This window comes from Tachysurus fulvidraco, chromosome 4 (genome assembly GCF_022655615.1).
Source record: "Tachysurus fulvidraco isolate hzauxx_2018 chromosome 4, HZAU_PFXX_2.0, whole genome shotgun sequence".
Lineage (NCBI taxonomy): Eukaryota > Metazoa > Chordata > Actinopteri > Siluriformes > Bagridae > Tachysurus > Tachysurus fulvidraco.
Genome location: NC_062521.1, coordinates 25,318,774 through 25,341,273, shown reverse-complemented (window position 1 = coordinate 25,341,273; position 22,500 = coordinate 25,318,774). Strand labels below are relative to the sequence as shown.

The following is a 22,500-nucleotide window of genomic DNA, read 5'->3' as shown; positions in this document are numbered from 1 at the left end:
CTTTCTTTCTTTCTTTCTTTCTTTCTTTCTGTTTTCCCTTTTCCCCTTCTTTCTTTCTGCCTGTCCTTTCTTTCTTTCTTTCTTTCTTTCTTTCTTTCTTTCTTTCTTTCTTTCTTTCTTGAATGGAGAAGTCTTGCTCTACTCATGGTGAACAGACCAATGCCTCATATTAACCTTTAGTAAATGTCTGCACTGATGGCTAGCATGATGTAAACCATACACAGCACATGGATACAGAGAGCACTGTGTACATATTTCTTGCCGAACCATAATGTTTACTGGATGAGAGAGATGTTTATATCCTCAGGTATCTTCAGGTATCCCTGAGCTTGGACACAGATGGACCAATCATTTTCTCTCCACCTCCATGTCTTTGAAAGACTTTTCATTTTAAACAAATATCTACATTTTTTGCATTTCCTCGGCTGATCTTACACAAGACAACATATTCGTTCTGTCATATTGCAGCCTTGGGCTAGAATTTGCCGTTATATTTTCTTTTTCCTTTTTGTACAAATCTGCGTTCTTCTAGTCTCTAAGTTTTACAATTCCTTGGAGCGATGTACTGCTGTGCCTTTAGGTTACAGAAGTCACACGAGTGAGCATCTGCCAAAGGTTTTACTGCACGTGAATGCAGTCTGTCTTTTGTACACATTTCTATTTTGTACATATTTCTATATTATAGAACCTTGAAAAAAAACAACCTCTCTGTGATATATCCTAAGCCGCTAATTTAGTTCATTCTCTCCCCGGATATGCTTAGCTCACTGACCTCACACCCTGTGTCTTTGTAATATCAAGCCTGAACCACTCCACTGCACGGTGCTGTACAGTCTAGTAGTTAGAACTGTCTTGAGCTCTTTAGTGACACATAAATGTGCTACCATTTCCTTGTGACAGACTGGAGTGACACATGATTGGCTGCTCTGCTCTCCTATAGAGATTTGACAAATGATTAGACTCATTTCTCCCTTCTGTGTTTCTCTCTATCCAGCAGCACCATTAGCTCAATGTTTTAGTGCAGTAAGGAAGCTGACTACATTTTTGGGATGCTGGGATTTTGTTTTAGCACTTGATTAGATGAACAGTTTAGTGACAGCTTGAAGGTGCTGGAGCTTCAATGTTATACGTTTTTACAGCCATATCCTGCACCGTTAAGACCGTTAGAGTGGTTTTATAAAACCTCTGCCACTTTCAGTCAATTTCCCCCCAGCCACATGACTTCATAAGGCTGCCTCATTAGACGTAGCTTGTGCAGATGCTTCCTAGCTTTTCCACGTCCATTTTGAAAAAGCGGCATCCGTTATCTGCTTCAATCAATGGGCCATTTTACTAGGGATGTTCCGATCCGATATTTTGGATCGGTATCGGCGCCAATCCAAGCATTTTGAGTGGATCGGGTATCGGTGGTGCGTGACCGATCCAAATCTGGTACTAGTGGTGATGGGTATCGCACTTTTCAGAGCGAAGTCGAATCCATTCAGCTTGAGGAATGCCCTAATAAATTAAACTCCATTCCGTGTTTTACCTACAGCATTGACCACGCTCCTGCTTCCTGAAATCCATGGGCGTCGGAACCATTTTTAAAATATTGCCTTTTCTTCAGAAAATTATTTGATCTAATCATTGCAGTATATATGGTTTAGATTGTGTTTTCATTTTTCATACAGTAATGTGGGCATTTTTGTATTTCTTTGCCAGAAACAAATAAATCTTAATAACTAAACGAGTTGTATACATTCTTTAGTTTCAAAGGTAGAAAAGAACACAGGTAACGGATCGGATCGGTGTCGGCCGATACTGGCAAACTCTGGTATCGGAATCGGATCGGAAGAGAAAAAGTGGATCCTTACTGTCCTTACTGGACAAAAAAGTGAAATCCTGAAAAAGTGGATCCTTACTGTACATCCCTACTTTTTACACCTGGACACTTCATGTGTTGTCTCTGATCCGATAGCTATCTGATTTGTTAAAACTGTTCCATTTACATTAGGCCACATAAAGGCGTCTCTGCGAATCGGATATTGATCCGATCTTTCTACTCCCGCCCAAAATGCAAATATATTTGACCTCATTTCCGGGGTAATTGAAATGGAACACGCTTTGGTGGATGCGGTTTTCAGAATGCAATCAAAAAGAAGAAAAAAAAAACTTATGACGGTTATGCTACATAAAACAGCATTTAATGTTTGCTGCATTTTTGATGGCGGCAGCAGCGCATTTTAAGACCCAACGAGACGCCTGGGTTAAAGATCACCTGCGAGTGACATACTTCCGTTTGGGAGGAGTATAGCGCTGACGTATGTGGCTTGAACAACCACATTCATTTACACCTGTCCAGTTACATCTGAAATGCGTCCCAGACCACCTCCTGAAGGGGTTTGAACGATCGGATTTATATCCGTCTCGAAAACGTTTCTGAGGGCATTTAGACCTGGTCTTTTTACTATCGGATAGCTATCTGATCACAGAAAATGCAGGAAGTGACCGGGTGTAAAAAGCCCCAGTGTTACATTGCAAATAAACTACAGCTACTGTTGTAGAGAATTAAAACATTCCCTAAGACACAATTTCTTACTGAACAGGGCTATTTTTATGAGCGCTTCCTAAGGCCGATTTCTAAGCGGGCTGATGTTAAGTGTGTATGTAGTAAGAGTTGAGCCGTCAGATTTACCATGTGTTGTATTTCACATTCGATTTTCAACTCGTAATTCCATATATTTTTATATAGATGATTGACAGATTATTGACATCCGATGGTCTTATGTCTTAGGTGATAGCTATGAATTCGTGACAAACACCATGACAGCAGCCAGAGTTGTCACTTTACTAGAAATGTCACTCATTCATTTTTTTTTGTATGTTTTATATTCTCACTTTATTTCTATACATTTTCTTACTGTCACTTTAAGTCCATAAACCCAAGTCCATAAACATATATTTCTGTATACTTCCTTACACATTCTCATTTTTTATATTATTTTACATTTTATATATCTTTTTTATCCATTAAACCATTTATCTTTTTTATTTTAACGGTAATTCCATTTTTAACTGTTTTTCTCTATTTTATTCTATTTTTAAATCACAAGGACAGTCGCAAAAAGGATTTCTCTGCACGTCGTATTGTGTATGATTATTTATCTTACAGATAAACTTTAAATTCTGTCCGTTTAGCTGATATTTGAATAGAAAATTAATTTGACTTTTATTTGTATGACATTTTTAACAAAGGACATTGTCTCCAGGCAGATTTAAACAGAAATATACAAACAATAAAAAAATTATAGAGTCTAAAATTTTTAATTTATGTAAAAACATCTTAAAGAAAAGATTTGTTTAATCAAATCTTTATTTCAATTCTCACCAATTCTATTACGATTTCATTTCCATAACAGGTGAATGATTGGATTGATACATACACTCAAGCCTCAATTTCAATTTTTTTTGTGACATACACGATCATACACAATCCAGCAAAATGCTTTTTAAGACTATTTAAATCAAAATAAAAATGAAGTCAAAATAAAATAAAATAAAATAAAATGGAACTAGATTTGTAAAGTTTGTCGTGACAAACTTTGATGAAGCAAGTAATCGCAAAGGCCGGTGCTTTATGGAGGGGAGTGGACAGTGTTACTTTTATAAGCAAGTGAACAGAAAGCTAGGGTGCCAAAACATTTGGAGGCAAGTGGAGACAAGCATGTGATGTCATCTGAATACTTCTTGAGGAAGTTTCCCTCATTAGGCTGAGTGTTTAGATATGTCACATGCCCATGTTGTGCTAATTTTTGATTTTCACGTGACATTACATGACGTCATGTGACGCCATCAGAATACCCGTGAGGAAGTTCCCCTCATTGTTCTGAGTGTTTTGATATGTCACATGTTCATCTTGTAAAAAGTTTCTTGATTTTGCTTATTTTGGGGCGGGGCTGCAGCACAACCGAAAAGGTCAGTCGGTACACCAATTTAAACCTTTGTTCAGAGTATCACCCTAAAGCTTGCCAAGTTACAAGCCTCCAAAATTTATAATGGGAGTCTATGGGGAAAAAAGGCCATTTTGAGACCCGGTACCGGAAGTACCGGTACTCTGATCGCTTAGAAAAGTAATAGCGACAAACTTCAGACCAGGGTCTACAAGCTATCCAAATTTGGTTCATGTGGCTCAAAAGCCCTAGGAGAAGTTACTCTTGATAAATATTTGTCTAAGCTTAAATAGGAAAACAGAATGTTGGCTTCTACAAAGCCAACATAAAAAATGACAGCATATGAATACAATACAATAACTGATGACATAAATGTAAATACACTATGTCTGTTTATGAATAAAGTGCATATATAAATGTCAGAGATTTTGCCAAAGCTCCCTAGTATTTTGTCATGCTTTCATCGTTAGCTCTCCTGTGGGAAATCTAAAGCCTCTGATACTGTAAATATGCTTAGTTGCAGATGTATCCATTTTGGTCCTATGGCTAGACTTCATCATGTTGGAGTGGAGTGCAGAATAAAACAACAGTAATTACCCATGACCATTTGGTAGAGCTTTCCTTTATTAATTCTTTTTTTTTTTAAAAACCCTAAATGCAAGAATTAAACCTCCTAATTAAGGGCAAACCTAATACAAAACAAAGTCTGCTCCGGAACCCCAGACTCCGAAACCCATAGACAGGAACGTTATCACCGACGTCTTGAAGAGCTCCAAGAAATAAGGTGCAAGCCTTCAATATTTTTGTCTCATTAGCACTGTGGAGACGCAGGTGTTGCGAGAGTGGATGCAAATAATGTTGTCAAATGAATTGAAGTGCTAATATAATTTTTGCAATGAATAACCATCAGCCCAGGAGCATTATTTGTCTCCCGTAGCAACCTCACAACGTCTTATCTTTTCTTTAACGGGATTGAAATCCGTTTGGAGGCAACCGAGCTTCATCGTATAAAACTGAATACAGAACATGAATTCGTGGCTCAGCTGAACTGTGCTTTATATTCCTGTAATAAAAAATAAACAGTAAAGCGTAATTGCATCTCCACGCATCGACAGACGTTATTGTTCCATGTGGGAGATTGTTATGGTAATTGTGCATCACGTTCGGCGTAATTGTCTTTAATTGTATTGGCACAGCAGTTTCGCAGGTGGTGAAACGGCGAGTCGTGCTGCTCATAAATTCATAAATAAAATTCCTCTCCTGCGTCGCTTCATCTGACGTTGCTAGATAAATGTGATCTGAAAACCAGCGTTCTCACAGCGCACAACCCCTTACACGTGCTCCGTCGGGTTTTCGGAGCACCGTTACGGCCGCTCTTTATAGTGCCGGGTTAGTAACGTGAAGCTTTTGTCGGTGATTAGAAACCACACCGGTTGCTTTATAGCTCATATCAAAGGTAAATCTCACACTTGGCGTTTGAAGGGTTGAAGGTCTGATATTTTGGTTTTGATGTGATGGCTTCACTTTGTGTCTTTGTGTGGGGGGTGGGGGGTGGGGGAGGAGGAGGTCTCGTCACTCGTGCGACAGATTTGCGACAGCCGTATCTGATGAAACTGACTGTAATGATGTGAAAATAGCAGATCTCCCCAGGCCTGCTCTGTGGAGTCCCTGGGTGTGCCGTCAGTCCTCCCAGCTCGTTTCATATTCCTTCGTTCAGATCTTCTGCTGGGATTCAGATAACGCACGGTTTGATCAGATCGCTTCTGCAGATAAATCTGCCTCTTTTATTTTTCTAACTTTACGGTTGACCTTTTTTTTTTGAATCACTTTTTTTTTTTTTTTGTTACTTTTTCCATGTGCAGGTCACTGCTAGTTGCTTTCTCTTTGACTTTCTTAAAAACACTATAGCTCATACGACATCACATCGTCTACTCTCAGAGCGACCGTAGGAAACCGTAGGACACTTTTCATGTCAGACACATGATGTTTTGAAGTCTAACATTGAAGACATTCAAGAAACTTGCTACCTCAGGAAGAGGAAGGTCTTCAACCGTCGTTTTAAGATAGCCAGTGACTCAGCTGTTTAGACATCTAGGGGAAGTTTATTCTACCACCTCGTTGCCAGAACAGAAAAGAGTCTTGTTGTATACCTACATCTTACCCTGGGAGATGGTGGGACCAGTCGAGCAGTGCTGGTAGATCTGAGGGTGCGGAGTGCAGTGTGAACAGTAATAAGAGCTTTGAGGTAAGAGGGAGATGGTCCATTTTTTTGGCTTTGTCGACAAGCATCAGTGTTTTGAATCTGAAGCGTGCAGCTATTGGGAGTCAGTGGAGGGAGCACAGCAGTGAGGTGGTGTGGGAGAACAGGTTGTGCAAGTCGTGCAGCTTCGTTTTGGATCATTTGCAGAGGACGAATTACGGTCATGGGCTCATTGAAACCAGGGTCATTTTAGCCTCCAGTGCAGAACACGATATATTTGTCCATCTAGGTGGAAAAATCCGATCGGGAGAAGCCTCGAGCTTGCGTAGCTTCAAGTTCATCCGAGATACCATCCTCACTCATCTCCTTGCTAGAGATCTTTAGTCATTTTACTCTATGCTTTAAAATGCAGAATTGAATAATTAACTTAGAATTTTTAGGAGAAATTCAGCATCATATTTCCAAAAGTCCATATTTCTTTTTTTTTTTCCAATCAGCCCGAACCCTTTTTGTGATTCTGAATCATCCTGCAGTGTTATTTATTTACAGGAAATGGTTCGTTTCCTCACTTATCTCCAGACCTGAACCTTTGTCTGTTTTGAGTAGCGCCAAATTGACAGGATGAACCCTACATGTCAGTTCCCTAATGTGCTCTTTTCCACTCGATGATAACGTCACACTAACAAAAGGCTCCTTGTGTTGGAGACGAGGGCCAAAACGAGGGCTCCCGGATGCGGATCTCTGGAAACTATGCTCTGAAATCCCTTCCATATAACCATAAACATAGGCTTTTGTGTATGTTCGGGCTCTGACATCCAGCGATACGATGCAAGCCAGGGTGCGGGTCGCATTAGCATTGTAGGCGGTGTTTTGTGAATGTTCCTCTTTAGTGCTTCGGTTCTTTAAACTTTGGGCTGAAAAGATGCCTCCATCACTCTGAGTTCTTGTGTGTCTTCAGTTTGAAAACACACCCTTTCATCCACAGCATCTACTTTCTAACTAGCTTATTCTTTGTGCAGTTCATTTCCCTGCTACGCTGTGTACATTTTTCAGGGCTAGCCCTTCTACATTTCTGCTTCTGGCAGCTTTAAACCTGCACTCTAAAACTCTAACATTTATTTTCTACCATCGGCACGAGACGCGACATAAGAAAGCATGTCCTAACTCCTGAATAACGACGCTTTTTGGCCAAAGCAACACTTTCCTACAGCAAAGCGTTTTTTTTTTTTCTCCTTCTGCAATCCTAGACTTTGAATGTTGCTTTTTTTTCCTTCAGAAAACATCATTTTGGAAATTGGCAAATGTGCCATAAACATTGTGCAATTTGAAGGTAATGAATTGTGCATAATAGCTGCATTTCTCAAACTGGCGAAAAGCTTCATTTAGCCTTAATGCTCAGAAGCAGTAAATCTGGATAAATCCTCAGCAGGCTGGTGGAGCCGAGGCACGTCCGCAGACTTCTGTGACGTTATGATGCATTCATGAGTTACATGCGGTTTCAGTTGAACCCCCTCCACCACCACCACCACCACCACCACCACCACCACCACCCACTTATACACACAGAGGCACACTTTTATATACCAATCTCTCCTTTCATTACGCAGCTCTTTGCACTGATGAAAGGAAACGTCTGTTTTTGATTCCTATCTTTTTGTTGCTCATCCTGTCGAGTAGCGCCTGGACTCCTACTTCATCAGACGCATACGGAGTAAGTATCATGCTCACTCGGGTTGTTTACCTGCTCGCTAGATGAGCTTTTGTTTGTTTGTGGACAGATGTGGCAGATTGAAAATTAGATTTACTATACGACACGAAGACGCATATTTTTCCCGGCAGCGTGACAGTGACGTGCATTAAAACTCTCTACATTAATCACTGCTTTGTTTAATTATAAACAGAAGGCAGGCAGTTAGGACTCATCGCTTTCGGCCGCTCTCTTCAGCTGACACCTTACATGCAACCTTAAATTAGATTTTTGTAAAATGGGATTCCGAATCGTTTCACGGCAGGCGCCGGGTTACAATCCGGGTCGGTGACGAAGATTTGATTCTCGAAAGCGACAAAGAAGAGCAGAAATGCTTGTACGCGTTAGAAAAGAGTGGGCTCAGCAGCCTGAACGTTAAATATGATACATAATGTGATTCGGTTCCTCGATCATGAGTTTGCAGAGTAAGTAATAAACGAAGTTGTGCCATGACTACAAATTCTGTCTTAATGATGGTTTACTGCTACAGACCAGGCTCTCAGGTGCTCGCTGACACTTGGATGTCTTTACAGCCGAAGCTTTCTGCTGCACAAAGCCAGAGATGGAAATCTAGATAAATATTATGAAGAACAGAAACGTTAATCTTCTAAAGAGAAGACGTTTCCAAATACAACTCGAAGAGCTGAATAACAGGAAACATCCACGTCGGTTTATTTCTACTAGCGGTTCCGACTGCAACCTTGTGTTCGCTTGAACTATTGATCATTCATTCATTCATTCATTTTCTACCGCTTATCCGAACTTTTCGGGTCACGGGGAGCCTGTGCCTATCTCAGGCGTCATCGGGTATCGAGGCAGGATACACCCTGGATGGAGTGCCAACCCATCACAGGGCACACACACACACTCTCATTCACTCACACACTCACACACACACTACAGACAATTTTCCAGAGATGCCAATCAACCTACCACGCATGTCTTTGGACCGGGGGAGGAAACCGGAGTACCCGGAGGAAACCTTACTTTAGTAAAAGTACAAGTATCGTACTAGAAAAAGACTTTGGTAGAAGTGAAAGTCACCTTTTAGAATATTACTCAAGTAAAAGTCTTAAAGTATCTGATATTTACTGTACTTAAGTATCAAAAGTCATTTTCTGATATTTAATGTACTTAAGTATTTGAAGTAAAAGTAAAAAGTAAAATCTCAGTGATTTTCAGTGGGCATAAGAACAGGGCCGGTTCTAGGGTTTCATCTTTAGGGGTTTTAGCTCTCAGTGAGAATTTAAAACAAGAAGAGTTTTATATTATATATTATATGACTAAATAGTAAGCCAAAAGTTCTGGTATTATTAAATGGCAAAAGTGGACACCAAAATTTTATGCATGATGTAATGATGCCAGTCTTGAATCAGATCAGTTCATGTATGTGTGTATTCTCTACAAACAGTGTGTCCAATGAATGCAGTCATTAATAAACTAATATTCACAAGACAAAGACCAAATCAATAAATGTTATTTTTATTTAATATTGAATGGATTGTTTGCATTAATATTTTGTTTGTGCTATCGTCTCTGGTACTTTTTCTCTGGTAAATTTCACTGCTTTTGGTTGCCGTCTTTGCGGCTTTCCGATTAACGTTATAGATAAACGCCTCCAGCTCTGACTGCGTGTGCACGCTGCGTGTACCTGTGCTTCTCCGTACAGCGTGCGGAGCGTAATGCAATCTAGGAGCAGTGATTCGCCAAACCTCCCTTATTGCAGTCACACACATTTCTTCTGATTTTATTTTGTAGTATCGAGTAATGAAGATGCTTATTGGGAATATAGCGGAGTAAAAGTATACATTTTATCTAGGAAATGTAGTGGAGTAAAAGTGAAAGTTGACATAAATTTAAATAGCGAAGTAAAGTACAGATACGTGAAATTTCTACTTAAGTACAGTAACGAAGTATTTGTACTCCGTTACATTACAACACTGCTGCTTACTACACTTAGCCTAATATTGTAAAGGTTTTAAGCCCAGAGTTTAATAATAGCATGATATACTTGATGGATAATTAACCGAAACAGGGAACTTGGGGGAAAAAACCTTCATTATTTAAGCTCTTAAGATGCTTCAGTCCCAGATTAAGCTGAATCTTCCACTGTATGAAGCAGACAGGGGAATTCTCAGATGCAAATCCTTTTCAAGTCGAGAACTGAATATAATGTGTTTTCTGTAAAGCCGTGCTTAACGCTTATGGCCTTTTTCTCTAATGATCAGAAGATCTTGTTTCTTCCGTTCACTTAGCATCAGGCATCTCTATAGAGGATGACCAAGAAGAAACATACTTAATTCTTAATGTCCAGATCAGAATACAGTGTGTGTCTCTTATCAGGAGAAAAGATTCTCACATAAACTGGGAGCTTTATTACATTATTATTTTTTAAATACTCTTTCCAAAAAAAAGAAAAAAAAAAAAGAAAAATTATTATATTTTTTTTATTACGGAAGTATTTACTTGATTCTTGTTTTAAAAAAACACTGAGGTAATATAGGACGTAAAAATAATATTAAATAATCTCATCTCATCTCATTTCATTTTCTACCGCTTATCCGAACTACCTCGGGTCACGGGGAGCCTGTGCCTATCTCAGGCGTCATCGGGCATCAAGGCAGGATACACCCTGGATGGAGTGCCAACCCATCGCAGGGCACACACACACTCTCATTCACTCACACAATCACACACTAGGGACAATTTCCAGAGATGCCAATCAACCTACCATGCATGTTTTTGGACCGGGGGAGGAAACCGGAGTACCCAGAGGAAACACCCGATGCAAGGGGGGAAAATGCAAACTCCACACACACATGCGGAGGCGGGAATCGAACCCCAACTCTGGAGGTGTGAGGCGAACGTGCTAACCACTAAGCCACCATGCACCCCTTAATAAAATAGTAATAGTAGTAAAATAATAGTAATAGTAATAATAGTAGTTGATCTAATAATAATAGTAAAATAATATTCTTTAAATTTTTCTTTTATTCTTTAGGTTTTTTTTTTTGCTGTTTTTTATTACTAGGTATATTTTTGTTTGAGTTATTAAATACAGAGTAATACTCAGCAATAAGTAAGACGTATTTTAAAATAGTAACAGCATATTTAAATATTTTTTTTTAAATTATTTATTTGTTTACTTTTTTATTTGAGTAATAAAGTAATATTGAGAATGAATTCTTGAAGAAGTAAAACATATTTTAAATACTTTTTCTAAAATATTTTGAATGACTTTGCTATACATTAAAGGTTTAATGGTGCACTCTATACTAGTTTATTGTGTTAAAGACACACCACAGGTACAGGATATCTGCCGTCTCGGTGACGTGTTCGTACCCTAACTGGTGCAGCTTGCTCCTGTTTTCTGGAACTTTCTCTTTACAGAATATTTGGACGTGAGATCTGGATCTGGTCAAATCCTGCTTTTTTCAGCTTCGTCTTTTAGCTGAAGTTAAACCTGTTTTATCTTTTAATATGTTTGAAAGAATAATTCATGTATTTTTAACATCAAGACTGTACTACTGAACTTACTGTACTACGGGATTAGTCAAACATTCATTCATTCATTCGTTTTCTACCGCTTATCTGAACTTCTTCTTGTGGGAGTCTGTGCCTATCTCAGGCGTCATCGGGCATCGAGGCAGGATACACCCTGGATGGAGTGCCAAGCCATCACAGGGCACACACACACTCTCACACACTACAGACAATTTTCCAGAGATGCCAATCAACCTAGCATGCATGTCTTTGGACCGGGGGAGGAAACCGGAGTACCCGGAGGAAACCCCCGAGGCACGCGGAGAACATGCAAACTCCACACACACAAGGTGGAAGTGGGAATCGAACCCCCAACCCTGGAGGTGTGAGACGAACGTGCTAACCACTGATTAGTCAAACAGCGTTATCCCAATTACAGATGGTACAAAATGCTGCAGCAAGACTTCTGACGTGTAGTAAAAAACGAGACCATATTACTCCTGTACTACGTTCTCTGCACCGGTTGCCGGTACGATATCGTGTTGATTTTAAAATTCTTCTATTAGTATTTAAATCTTTAAACGGTTTTCCCATCCTTATCTTTTCGATTTCCTGACAGAACATCGTCCAGTTGTGTCTCTCCGGTCATCTAACCAGAGACCGCTAGCAATTCCGAAATCAAAGCAGAAAGGTCGGGGTGATCGTGCATTTTCGGTAGCTGCTCCCAGACTGTGGAATGTGTTGCCTGTTAGTATTAGATTTTCTCCTTCCATATCGGTTTTTTAACGTTAGGTTAAAAACACACCTTTTTGAATCAGCATAAGGTCCAGGATGAAATTTTATTGTACTGTATTGTGTGCTTGTGTTCTTCTATGGTTTTTTTTTTTTTTATCTATTATTGATATTTTATTTTATTGTTTTTTTTTTTTTTTGCATTGATGTAAAGCACACTGGTCAACTGGTGTTGTGTGTAGTTGTGCTCTAGACATAAAATTGACATGGACATTGACATTGTGAGAGTGCAGGACTGTCTAAGTTATTGTGCTGCTAACTGCCACACGGCCACGAACGCTCGCTCTGTGAGAGGGAAATTAGGCTGCGGTGGAAGGTGTATCCTGGCGTATCCTGCTCACCTCAGAAGACCTTTCCTTTCATGTCTCTGACACGTCTACGTGTTCTAACTCAGAGAGAGAACCGTTACTGAATAAAGGAGTTTCTTTAACTCTAAGGGGAGTGGAGAAAAAACATCCAGTTACACAAGACAGCATCTGAGACACCTGTGTGTGTGTGTGTGTGTGTGTGTGTGTGTGTGTATGTGTGTGTACGTGTTTGTGAGTGTGTGTGTGTGTGTACGTGTGTGTGTGTGTGTGTGTACGTGTGTTTGTGAGGGTGTGTGTGTGCGCACGCGAGTGTACGTGTTTGTGTGTATCTGTGTGTGTGTGTGTGTATGCGTGTGTTTGTGTGTGTTTACCAAGCCAGAAAGAGGTGACAGAATTCTCAGCTTGAAGTGGAAGCCATTTTAATAGCAGGTTGGATTTATAGAATGCAGGGCTATATTCTCTCTCTCGCTCTCTCTCTCTCTCTCTCTCTCTCTCTCTCTCTGTGTGTGTGTGTGTGTGTGTGTGTGTGTGTGTGTGTGTGTGTGTGTGTGTTTACCAAGCCCTTTTGTCTTAATTTATGAAAGGAAGTCAATTTCTGATATATATATTAATGATTTTAACATGTTAATTATAAGAAAAGGTTGAAGTCTGTGTGTGTGTGTGTGTGTGTGTGTGTGTGTGTGTGTGTGTGTGTGTGTGTGTGTGTGTGTGTGTGTGTGTGTGTGTGTGTGTGTGTGTGTGTGTGTGTGTGTGTGTGTGTGTGTGTGTGCGTGTGTGTGTGTGTGTGCGCGCAGATGTTCATTTTAATTTGTCTGCTAATCTTGACATAGCTTGGCTTCCCCATGCCACTGTGGCTGGTGTGTGTGTGTGTGTGTGTGTGTGTGTGTGTGTGTGTGTGTGTGTGTGTGTGTGTGTGTGTGTGTGTGTGTGTGTGTGTGTGTGTGTGTGTGTGTGTGTGTGTGTGTGTGTGTGAGTGAGAGAGAGATGAGTTTCTTCAGAGAGAAGCAGTCAAGAATGATGAAGCGATCCTAGATAAGTCTTGTTATAAAGTGTATATGATCGAACAGCAGCTCGGTGTGCGCTACAACACGAACCGTGTCTCAGGACGACCCTCATGACTCCTATCACTTGTTTGTCAAACAAAATAAGACTGAATCTAAACCTGAGGCTGTGGAACTATGATTTTGTTACACAGTGTATATAGGTGAGCTTTTCAGTGTCTGATGCTGATTCCTTCCAGAATACAGAAGAATACAATTATAAATTCCAAATGAACAACGTGTAAACATTTCTGCGACACTAAGCATTTACGCACTAGCAACTCTTCATCAGCTTTTGTGTTTGTTTGTATTTGAGAAGAATTCATGCAAATTGAAGCGTTCGAGTCGACATTAATAGCGTGTACATAGTGCATGCAGAGAGCCCTGATGATAAGCTCATTACAATTATATTTCATTTTAGCTACATTCTCATTCAGGTCAGTTAGAAAAATTGCAAGCGTTGCTCATATATGTCACCTAAGAAAGTAAAAACAAACGCAAAGGCGGCGTTCGCGTCTCCGGCACGTTCTGAGCAGACGATGGTGATGTTGACGTGATCACTGCTCAGATATGGTCGAGCTACTAAGCCTGAAATACGTGTTATTCAGCATATATTAAGTCCATCTCCAGCCTTGGTCCTGATCAACCATTAGAATGATTCATCTTATCACAAAGACATTTTTAAAGCACGTCTGGAAATATATATACATGGTGCTGAGAAAAGGTATTTGCCGAAAAAAGTATTTCCTGATTTTTAAATATCTTTTGGCATATTTTAGGCATTTGACAGCCTTATTTTTTTTCCAACTGAGAATATGAGGGTAAGGGCCTTGCACAGGGGCCCTGCACCAGGGATTCAAACTCACAACCTTCTGAAAAATGTAAATGACCTTTGCCACAAAGCTACCAATTCAGATCAAGCTAAATTTAAGTTTACTCAAATATAGCCCTAGTAAATACAAAATTCTGCAAAAAAAAAGTGCACCAAAATTCCTTCACAGTGATGTGAAAGACTCATTACCAGTTAGTTAATGAGTGAGTGTGTGTGTGTGTGTGTGTGTGTGTGTGTGTGTGTGTGTGTGTTTATGTATGTGTGTGTGTGTGTGTGTGAGATTGTATGTGAGGTCTTGGGGGTAATGTGGGGCAAGACTATGAAGTCACAGTGCCTCTGGTGAATGTACATGACTCATGCAGCTAGATGTCAGTGTGCTGTAAAGCTTTATGTTTAGAACATTGGTTGATGGCCCAAGTGGTGACTGCTGGTTTACAAGACCACTGCTGAAAGCACTAATATGGGCTGAGGCTGGATTGGTGTTGGAGCCCTTGCTTATTTGGTTCGTCACATATGTATGATTCAAATGCACGGGAGGTAAAAAATGTCTTTCATAAACATGTTCTTCAGGTTCTTCAGCAATCTTGCTGCTGCTCTTGGCTCCATAGCTCAACTGATTCACATAACAAAGGTAACTCCAGGTAGACTTTTGTCACAGGGCTCCATAGCTCAGTGGTTAGAGCACTGGTCTTGTAAACCAGGGGTCGTGAGTTCAATCCTCACTGGGGCCTTCAGTGTGGGTCCTTTTTAAAGATATAAACCCTGAGTGGTGGTAGCTAGCACCTTCTGCCTCCAAGTTCCTGTTTCTATCCTAATCGCATGTTACTGTTTTGTGTCGGAGACGATTAATGAAACAGAATGTCTATGAACCTGTACTGATACACAGTGTACTTCAGTTAAAAAAAAACAAATCGTAATAAGGCTTTATAAGAACTTTTTAGATCAATGATTCTCATAAAAGCAGAAGTTTGAGATCCAATGAATGCTGAAGCAGCACGCACACAAGCTTCTTCTGTTCCAAACATTTTGTTTTGATACATCAGAACCCAAATCAGTCGGAGAGACGGTCACTTATATTTTGAAAAAAAAAAAAAAAAACATTTGAAGGCCCCAGCGAGAATTGAACTCGCGACCCCTGGTTTACAAGACCAGTGCTCTAACCACTGAGCTATGGAGCCTGGTGACAAAGGTGCACCTGGAGTTACCTTTGTTATGTGAATCAGTTGGTCCACACCTTGTAAAGTAAATTTTATCATACTCGTCATCCTGTATGTGCTAATGGGGTGTGACTGCTTTCATTGACATTCATGCTGTGAGAACAAGGCGCCGTACTAGTAAATGTACATAGTACATGAAGTAGTATGTCAAATTTTCACTACTTATTATTTTAGCCTTATAACAAAAATAAAAATGAAGGACTAAAAGGTCGGTTATGTAAAAGAAAAAAAATAATAAAATCTTAAGTGATATCATTGCTTAAGGATGTGAAACATCCAAACTGCGTGTAGAAAACCTCTTTATATATGTCGTGCTGTAAGTGAGATAAGACTCGCCGTGTTCTGATATCAGAAAATGACTTGGTTCGGTGTTTTTTTTTTTTTTGGTGTTATCTCCTCTTACAAAATGCACTTCAAAGAGCTCTGGTGCAGTCGCTAATAACGATGTTAAATGTTGAAAGGGTCAGAGAAACAAAACAGATCAAAATCTAAACAAACACTAATTAAAAACTGCTTTCTATTTCAAACCTTTGAATATAAAAATAACTGCTATCTGATCTACTGAGCGTAAAACCTATAGGCTGCTTTTTGTAACTTTCTTTGCGTTTAGCGTCGTTTTGCGATGCGGAACTTAACGATCCTAAAACCTAAAAAATATATAAAGTTACTAAACCGTTTAAAGATTCAAAATAAAAGGGAACAGGATAGAAAGGCAGTGATGACAGGGTAAGGAGGATGTGCTCCATTTGTCAAGTGGCTGTTAATGGTGGTTTAGTGCTTTCTGACAATCGGGTCTCGATTTAAAGTCGTTCAGAATAAAAGCGTCTGCCTTGGGAGTAAATGCGAAACAAAAAACGCTGCATTTGAACTTTTATTTTTCTAAACAGCGCATTACAATCGTCTAACTACTGGGAGATTTTCCAGCTTTTGAACCTTGCTGTTTTTCTTATTATGGCACTAAAGTGCAAGTCAAAAGTTTCACTAAGACTCTAAACGAGTATTTTATTAAAAGCATGCATGCACTAGGATCAGAGCTGTTAATTATATAGATAAAAGACTTATTTTATCCTTTTCTGATTAGATCAGCGGGGCATGGTGGCTTAGCGGTTAGCACGTTTGCCTCACACCTCCAGGGTTGGGGGTTCGATTCCCACCTCCACCTTGTGTGTGGAGTTTTGTGGAGTTTGCATGTTCTCCCCGTGCCGCGGGGGTTCTCTCCCCCGGTCCAAAGACATGCATGGTAGGTTGATTGGCATCTCTGGAAAATTGTCCGTAGTGTGTGTGCCCTGCGATGGGTTGGCACTCCGTCCAGGGTGTATCCTGCCTCGATGCCCGATGACACCTGAGATAGGCACAGGCTCCCTGTGACCCGAGAAGTTCAGATAAGCAGTAGAAAATGAATGGTTAGATCAAACTGTAGAAAGGACATTATTTACATTGACAGTATTTCCTGTCCAGTGTCACACAAATGAGGATGAGGTTCTCTTCTGAGTCTGGTTCCTCACAAGGTTTCTTCCTCATATCATCTCAGGAAGTTTTTCCTCACCATCGTCACCTCAGGCTTGATCATTAGGGATAGACGTTAGAGATAACTTCATTTTAAACTTTAAACTTCTGTTTCTGTGCTTCTGTAAAGCTGCTTTGAGACAATGTGAACTGTTAAAAGCGATATATAAATACATTGGATCGAATTCTACTATTCTTTATTATGTAAAAAAAAAAAATAATAAATCCTTTCTTAAGCATAAATAGGGTTGCAAAATTCCGGGAATTTTCAAGGCTGGAAACTTTCCATTGGAATTAACGGGAATATATGGAAATAAACTGGGAATTAAAAAAAATGCAGATTTGCCTATAACAAAGAACTTAAATGTAGTTTAAAAAAAATCTTGCAGCATAATTTTGTTTAAAACAACATGATTTAATGCAATTTAAGTGAATTTATACCTGCATTCCTCGGTCACTTGCACACAGCACGCTGCTTACTGGAGGGCCATTGAGGCCAAACCCCCTGCATGTACTTGCATTCTTCCATAACATGCACAGTAACACTTTATTTTAGGGTCATTTAACTAGAAAATTTGTTAGTTAAAGGCAGGGTCTCCGATTTTGAGAAATGTTTCAGAAAACTCGGGCCGAATAATGAACAAAAATCAAAACAAACGTGTAGCCAATGAGCAGAAAGGGGCGGGGCTTGTCAATATGCTCGGAGAGAGTGTTCAGTGCGCATGCGTGACATTAGCAGAAAGTGGTTTTAACACTGACATAGAGGATAAAAACAAAGACAGAAAGAAAGGCTTACGATAAGGCAAGAAGTAGGACGTGTTAATTTAGGATCAGCTTTCCAGCGCTGGAGAGAACTGAAGGAGCAGGAAGTTGGCCACATATTCACAGATTGGAGTTTCCCGAGTCAATAACTCCTGAGCTAAACGCTGTTACTACACAAATAACACCTCTTTTCTATTGTAGTAATGTAGAGAGGCAGCTACAACCGCGTTTTGTGTAGTAACAGTGTTTAGCTCAGGAGTTACTGACTCGGGAAACTCTAATCTGTGAATATGTGACCGACTTTACTTAAGACGCCGAGGCGCTTTTTTCCTTCTCGATAGGTGAGTAATGTTGGTTTTGCTTTGTTACACAGAACTAATATATGCCTTTGTCCTTTGCATGATTATGCTTGTGTGTCATTTTTGCTTGTTTGTTTATCTGCAATCGTATTGTTCTTCCCTTCAGCTATGATAAAGACACATTTCTTTCCATTAGTTGCCTGGGTTACATGTGTATGTGTGGGCGGAGCTATCAATACAGGGGTGGGACCTGTTTGGGTTAGGGGCGTGTTTGTTTTGGTGATTTCAAATGTCGGCATTGGCGTTCAAACATCGGAGACCCTGCCTTACAGGCGGTAGGGTCTCCGAGGGGGCACTTCTTTGTGAGATAGACCACAGACTCTGTACTACTTTTAACAATTATTAAAAACTGGCACGTGCAACCTAGCTAGCAGGTGAAGAACTCAAGCTACAAAATCACCAGCTAACTTACTTTAAATTTGCAAGAACTATAGACTAATACAATAACAGGCTTAAATAAACCCAAGACATAAGTCCACTTACAGTTCTCACAGACACGCGTTTTATCAACTGGCTAGTTATGCTCCAGACAGTGATGGACCATGTCTTTCTCTCATTTTGGCCGTGTGGTGCGCGTGCCCGCTCGCGGTGTGAAGCTCGTCCGCGCTATTCTCCAAGATGCACTTGACGGCCTTTTGTGCAGCAGAATTTTTTTTTTTTTGGACGACCTAGTTAAGGCGGTAGGGTTTCCCAGCTTAGGCGAGCTGTCCGAACTGCAAAGTGCTGCGGGGGACCCTGGCATGAATATTAATAGAATATTGGCTATTTATTAGTACTTATTAAGCACATATTAATGCCTTATTCTGCATTACCTTCTACAATCTTAATTGTACCCATTAGTTTACAATTGGAATATTTCCCAAATTCCTCAGATTAAGTTCCCGTGGAAAGTTTTCGGAAATTTACCGGAAACTTTCCGCCCCTGTCTGTCTGTCTGTCTGTCTGTCTGTCTGTCTGTCTGTCTGTCTGTAACTATTGTGCAACATTGTGTGTATGTGTGTGAGAGTATGTTTGTGTCTATCTATCTATCTATCTATCTATCTATCTATCTATCTATCTATCTATCTATCTATCTATCTGTCTGTCTGTCTGTCTGTCTGTCTGTCTGTCTGTCTGTCTCTCTCTCTCTCTCTCTCTCTCTCTCTCTCTATCTGTCTGTCTGTCTCTTTGTGTCAGTCTGCCTGTCCCTTTCTCTATCTATCTATCTATCTATCTATCTATCTATCTATCTATCTATCTATCTATCTATCTATCTATCTATCTATCTATCTATCTATCTATCTATCTATCTGTCTGTCTGTCTGTCTGTCTGTCTGTCTCTCTCTCTCTCTCTCTCTCACTCTCTCTATCTGTCTGTCTGTCTCTTTGTGTCAGTCTGCCTGTCCCTTTCTCTATCTATCTATCTATCTATCTATCTATCTATCTATCTATCTATCTATCTATCTATCTATCTATCTATCTATCTATCTATCTATCTATCTATCTATCTATCTATCTGTCTATCTATCTATCTGTCTGTCTGTCTGTCTGTCTGTATGTCTGTCTGTCTGTCTGTCTGCCCTGGACAAGTAGCACATATGTCATCTTTAGTCGCTCAGTTTGCTCTCGCTTTCTAGCTTTTGCCAACAGACTGGTTGAAGGCAGTAAGTAAAGTTCATAAAATCCTAAAGTCTGTGAGAGGAGAGAAAGAGAGTGAAAGAAGGAAATTGTGTGCTCAAGTGTATCGTTGGGAAGACTGGCCTTTCCTGCTGAAGGAAATGAGGGGAGGGGTTGCTTTGGTAAAACTTTCACCGACAGAGAGAGAGAGAGGAGTGTGTGTGTGTGTGTGTGTGTGTGTGTGTGTGTGTGTGTGTGTGTGTGTGTGTGTGTGTGTGTGTGTGTGTGTGTGGAGGGGGGGGGGGGGGTGTTACCACTCTTCAGGTTTTAGGAGCTTTGGTCATGTTTCTTCCTGTTTCTGTGAGAAACACTGGCGTAGGTGATTCCACACTCTAAAGTAATGGTGTTCTAGTGGCTTAAAGACTCTTTCACCTCACCTCACCTCACCTCACCTCATTTCTCTCTTTCTCACACCCCCTTGTTCCCTCTCCTCCTGCCTTTCTTCCTGTCTGTGTCCTGTGTTCAGAAAGCTATTACTCTGTTCGCCAACCTTTGCTCTCTCCCTCTCTGGCTTTCTCCCTCTCTGTCTGTCAGCATGTAGAGAGCTACTCACAGAGTTCAAGGACAGGAAGCCCAATGCGCTGGTGCAGGTGGCTGTGCTGGATGCTCACGAGCAGGGAATCATCGCGTATGCCTGCACAGAGGTTGTGGAGGTAAGAAAGAACACACACACACACACACACACACACACACACACACACACACACACACACACACACACACACACACACACTTGTCTCTTTTTTTTTATATATACCTAACTCTGAAAAGGGTTTTTAAGGGCATGCCAGCCACTTAAAGCAGATGGAAAGAATATGTTTTTATTTCTTATTTTTGACTGTGTGTGTATGTGAGAGTGTGTGTGAGATTGTATGAGTTTGTGTGAGCGAGTGTTTGGAGGTGTGTATGTGTGTATGTGAGTGTGTGAGAGATTGTATGAGTGTGTGAGAGAGTGTGTGTGTTTGAAGCTGTGTATGTGAGTGTGTGAGAGATTGTGTGAGTGTGTGAGAGAGTGTTTGGAGGTGTGTATGTAAGTGTGTGAGAGATTGTGTGAGAGTGTGTGAGACAGTGTTTGGAGGTGTGTGTGTGAGAGATTGTGTGAGAGGGAGTGTATGTGTGTTTGGAGCTGTGTATGTGAGTGTGTGAGAGATTGTGTGAGTGTGTGAGAGAGTGTTTGGAGGTGTGTATGTAAGTGTGTGAGAGATTGTGTGAGAGTGTGTGAGACAGTGTTTGGAGGTATGTGTGTGAGAGATTGTGTGAGTGTGTGTGAGGGAGTGTATGTGTGTTTGGAGCTGTGTATGTGAGTGTGTGAGAGATTGTGTGAGTGTGTGTGAGACAGTGTTTGGAGGTGTGTGTGTGAGTGTGTGAGAAATTGTATGAGTGTGTGTGAGAGAGTGTTTGGAGGTGTGTATGTGTGAGAGATTATATAAATGTATGTGAGAGAGTGTGTGTGTGTGTGTGTGTGTGAGAGAGAGAGTGTTTGGAGGTGTGTATGTGAGTGTGGGAGATTGTGTGAGTGTGTGTGTGAGAGAGTGTTTGGAGGTTTGTGTGTGAGTGTGTGTGAGAGATTGTATGAGTGTGTGTGAGAGAGTGTTTGGAGGTGTGTATGTGTGTGTGTGTGAGAGAGATTGTATGAGTGTATTTGAGAGAGTGTGAGTGTGTGTGTGTGTGTGAGAGAGAGAGAGTGTTTGGAGGTGTGTCTGTGAGTGTGGGAGATTGTGTGAGTGTGTGTGTGAGAGAGTGTTTGGAGGTTTGTGTGTGTGTGTGTGTGTGAGAGAGAGATTGTATGAGTGTATTTGAGAGAGTGTGAGTGTGTGTGTGTGTGTGTGTGTGTGTGTGTGTGAGAGAGAGAGAGAGTGTTTGGAGGTGTGTATGTGAGTGTGGGAGATTGTGTGAGTGTGTGTGTGAGAGAGTGTTTGGAGGTTTGTGTGTGAGTGTGTGTGAGAGATTGTATGAGTGTGTGTGAGAGAGTGTTTGGAGGTGTGTATGTGTGTGTGTGAGAGATTGTATGAGTGTATTTGAGAGAGTGTGTGTGTGTGTGTGTGTGTGAGAGAGAGAGAGTGTTTGGAGGTGTGTATGTGAGTGTGGGAGATTGTGTGAGTGTGTGTGTGAGAGAGTGTTTGGAGGTTTGTGTGTGAGTGTGTGTGAGAGATTGTATGAGTGTGTGTGAGAGAGTGTTTGGAGGTGTGTATGTGTGTGTGTGAGAGATTGTATGAGTGTATTTGAGAGAGTGTGAGTGTGTGTGTGTGTGTGTGTGTGTGTGTGTGTGTGTGTGTGTGTGTGTGTGTGTGTGTGTGTGTGTGAGAGAGAGAGAGAGTGTTTGGAGGTGTGTATGTGAGTGTGGGAGATTGTGTGAGTGAGTGTGCGTGACAGAGTGTTTGGAGGTGTGTATGTGTGTGTGTGAGAGATTGTATGAGTGTATTTGAGAGAGTGTGAGTGTGTGTGTGTGTGTGTGTGTGTGTGTGTGTGTGTGTGAGAGAGAGAGAGTGTTTGGAGGTGTGTATGTGAGTGTGGGAGATTGTGTGAGTGAGTGTGCGTGAGAGAGTGTTTGGAGGTGTGTATGTGAGTGCGTGAGAGATTGTGTCAGAGTGTGAGTGTGTGTGATCGAACCTGGGCTGTGGCAAGAATAGCACCGGACCACTAGGAGGCGCTGTTCCGTGAATGAACGC

The 22,500-nt window shown here is 40.8% G+C and overlaps 1 protein-coding gene and 2 non-coding genes across 4 annotated transcripts in view; 2 read left to right on the top strand and 1 right to left on the bottom strand.

Annotated features, from left to right (window-relative positions):
* The window catches only part of inpp4b (inositol polyphosphate-4-phosphatase type II B), a 294,006-nt gene that overhangs the window by 24,076 nt on the left and 247,430 nt on the right, over positions 1-22,500 (top strand). For both annotated transcript variants that reach the window (XM_027145915.2, XM_027145914.2), the window contains exon 3: positions 20,366-20,484. In XM_027145915.2, the coding sequence (XP_027001716.2) occupies positions 20,366-20,484 (119 nt within the window). The remainder of the gene's footprint in view (positions 1-20,365; positions 20,485-22,500) is intronic.
* trnat-ugu lies at positions 14,990-15,062 on the top strand. Its single transcript has one exon. It is a non-coding gene; the product is annotated as a tRNA-Thr (tRNA).
* On the bottom strand, positions 15,437-15,509 carry trnat-ugu. Its single transcript has one exon. It is a non-coding gene; the product is annotated as a tRNA-Thr (tRNA).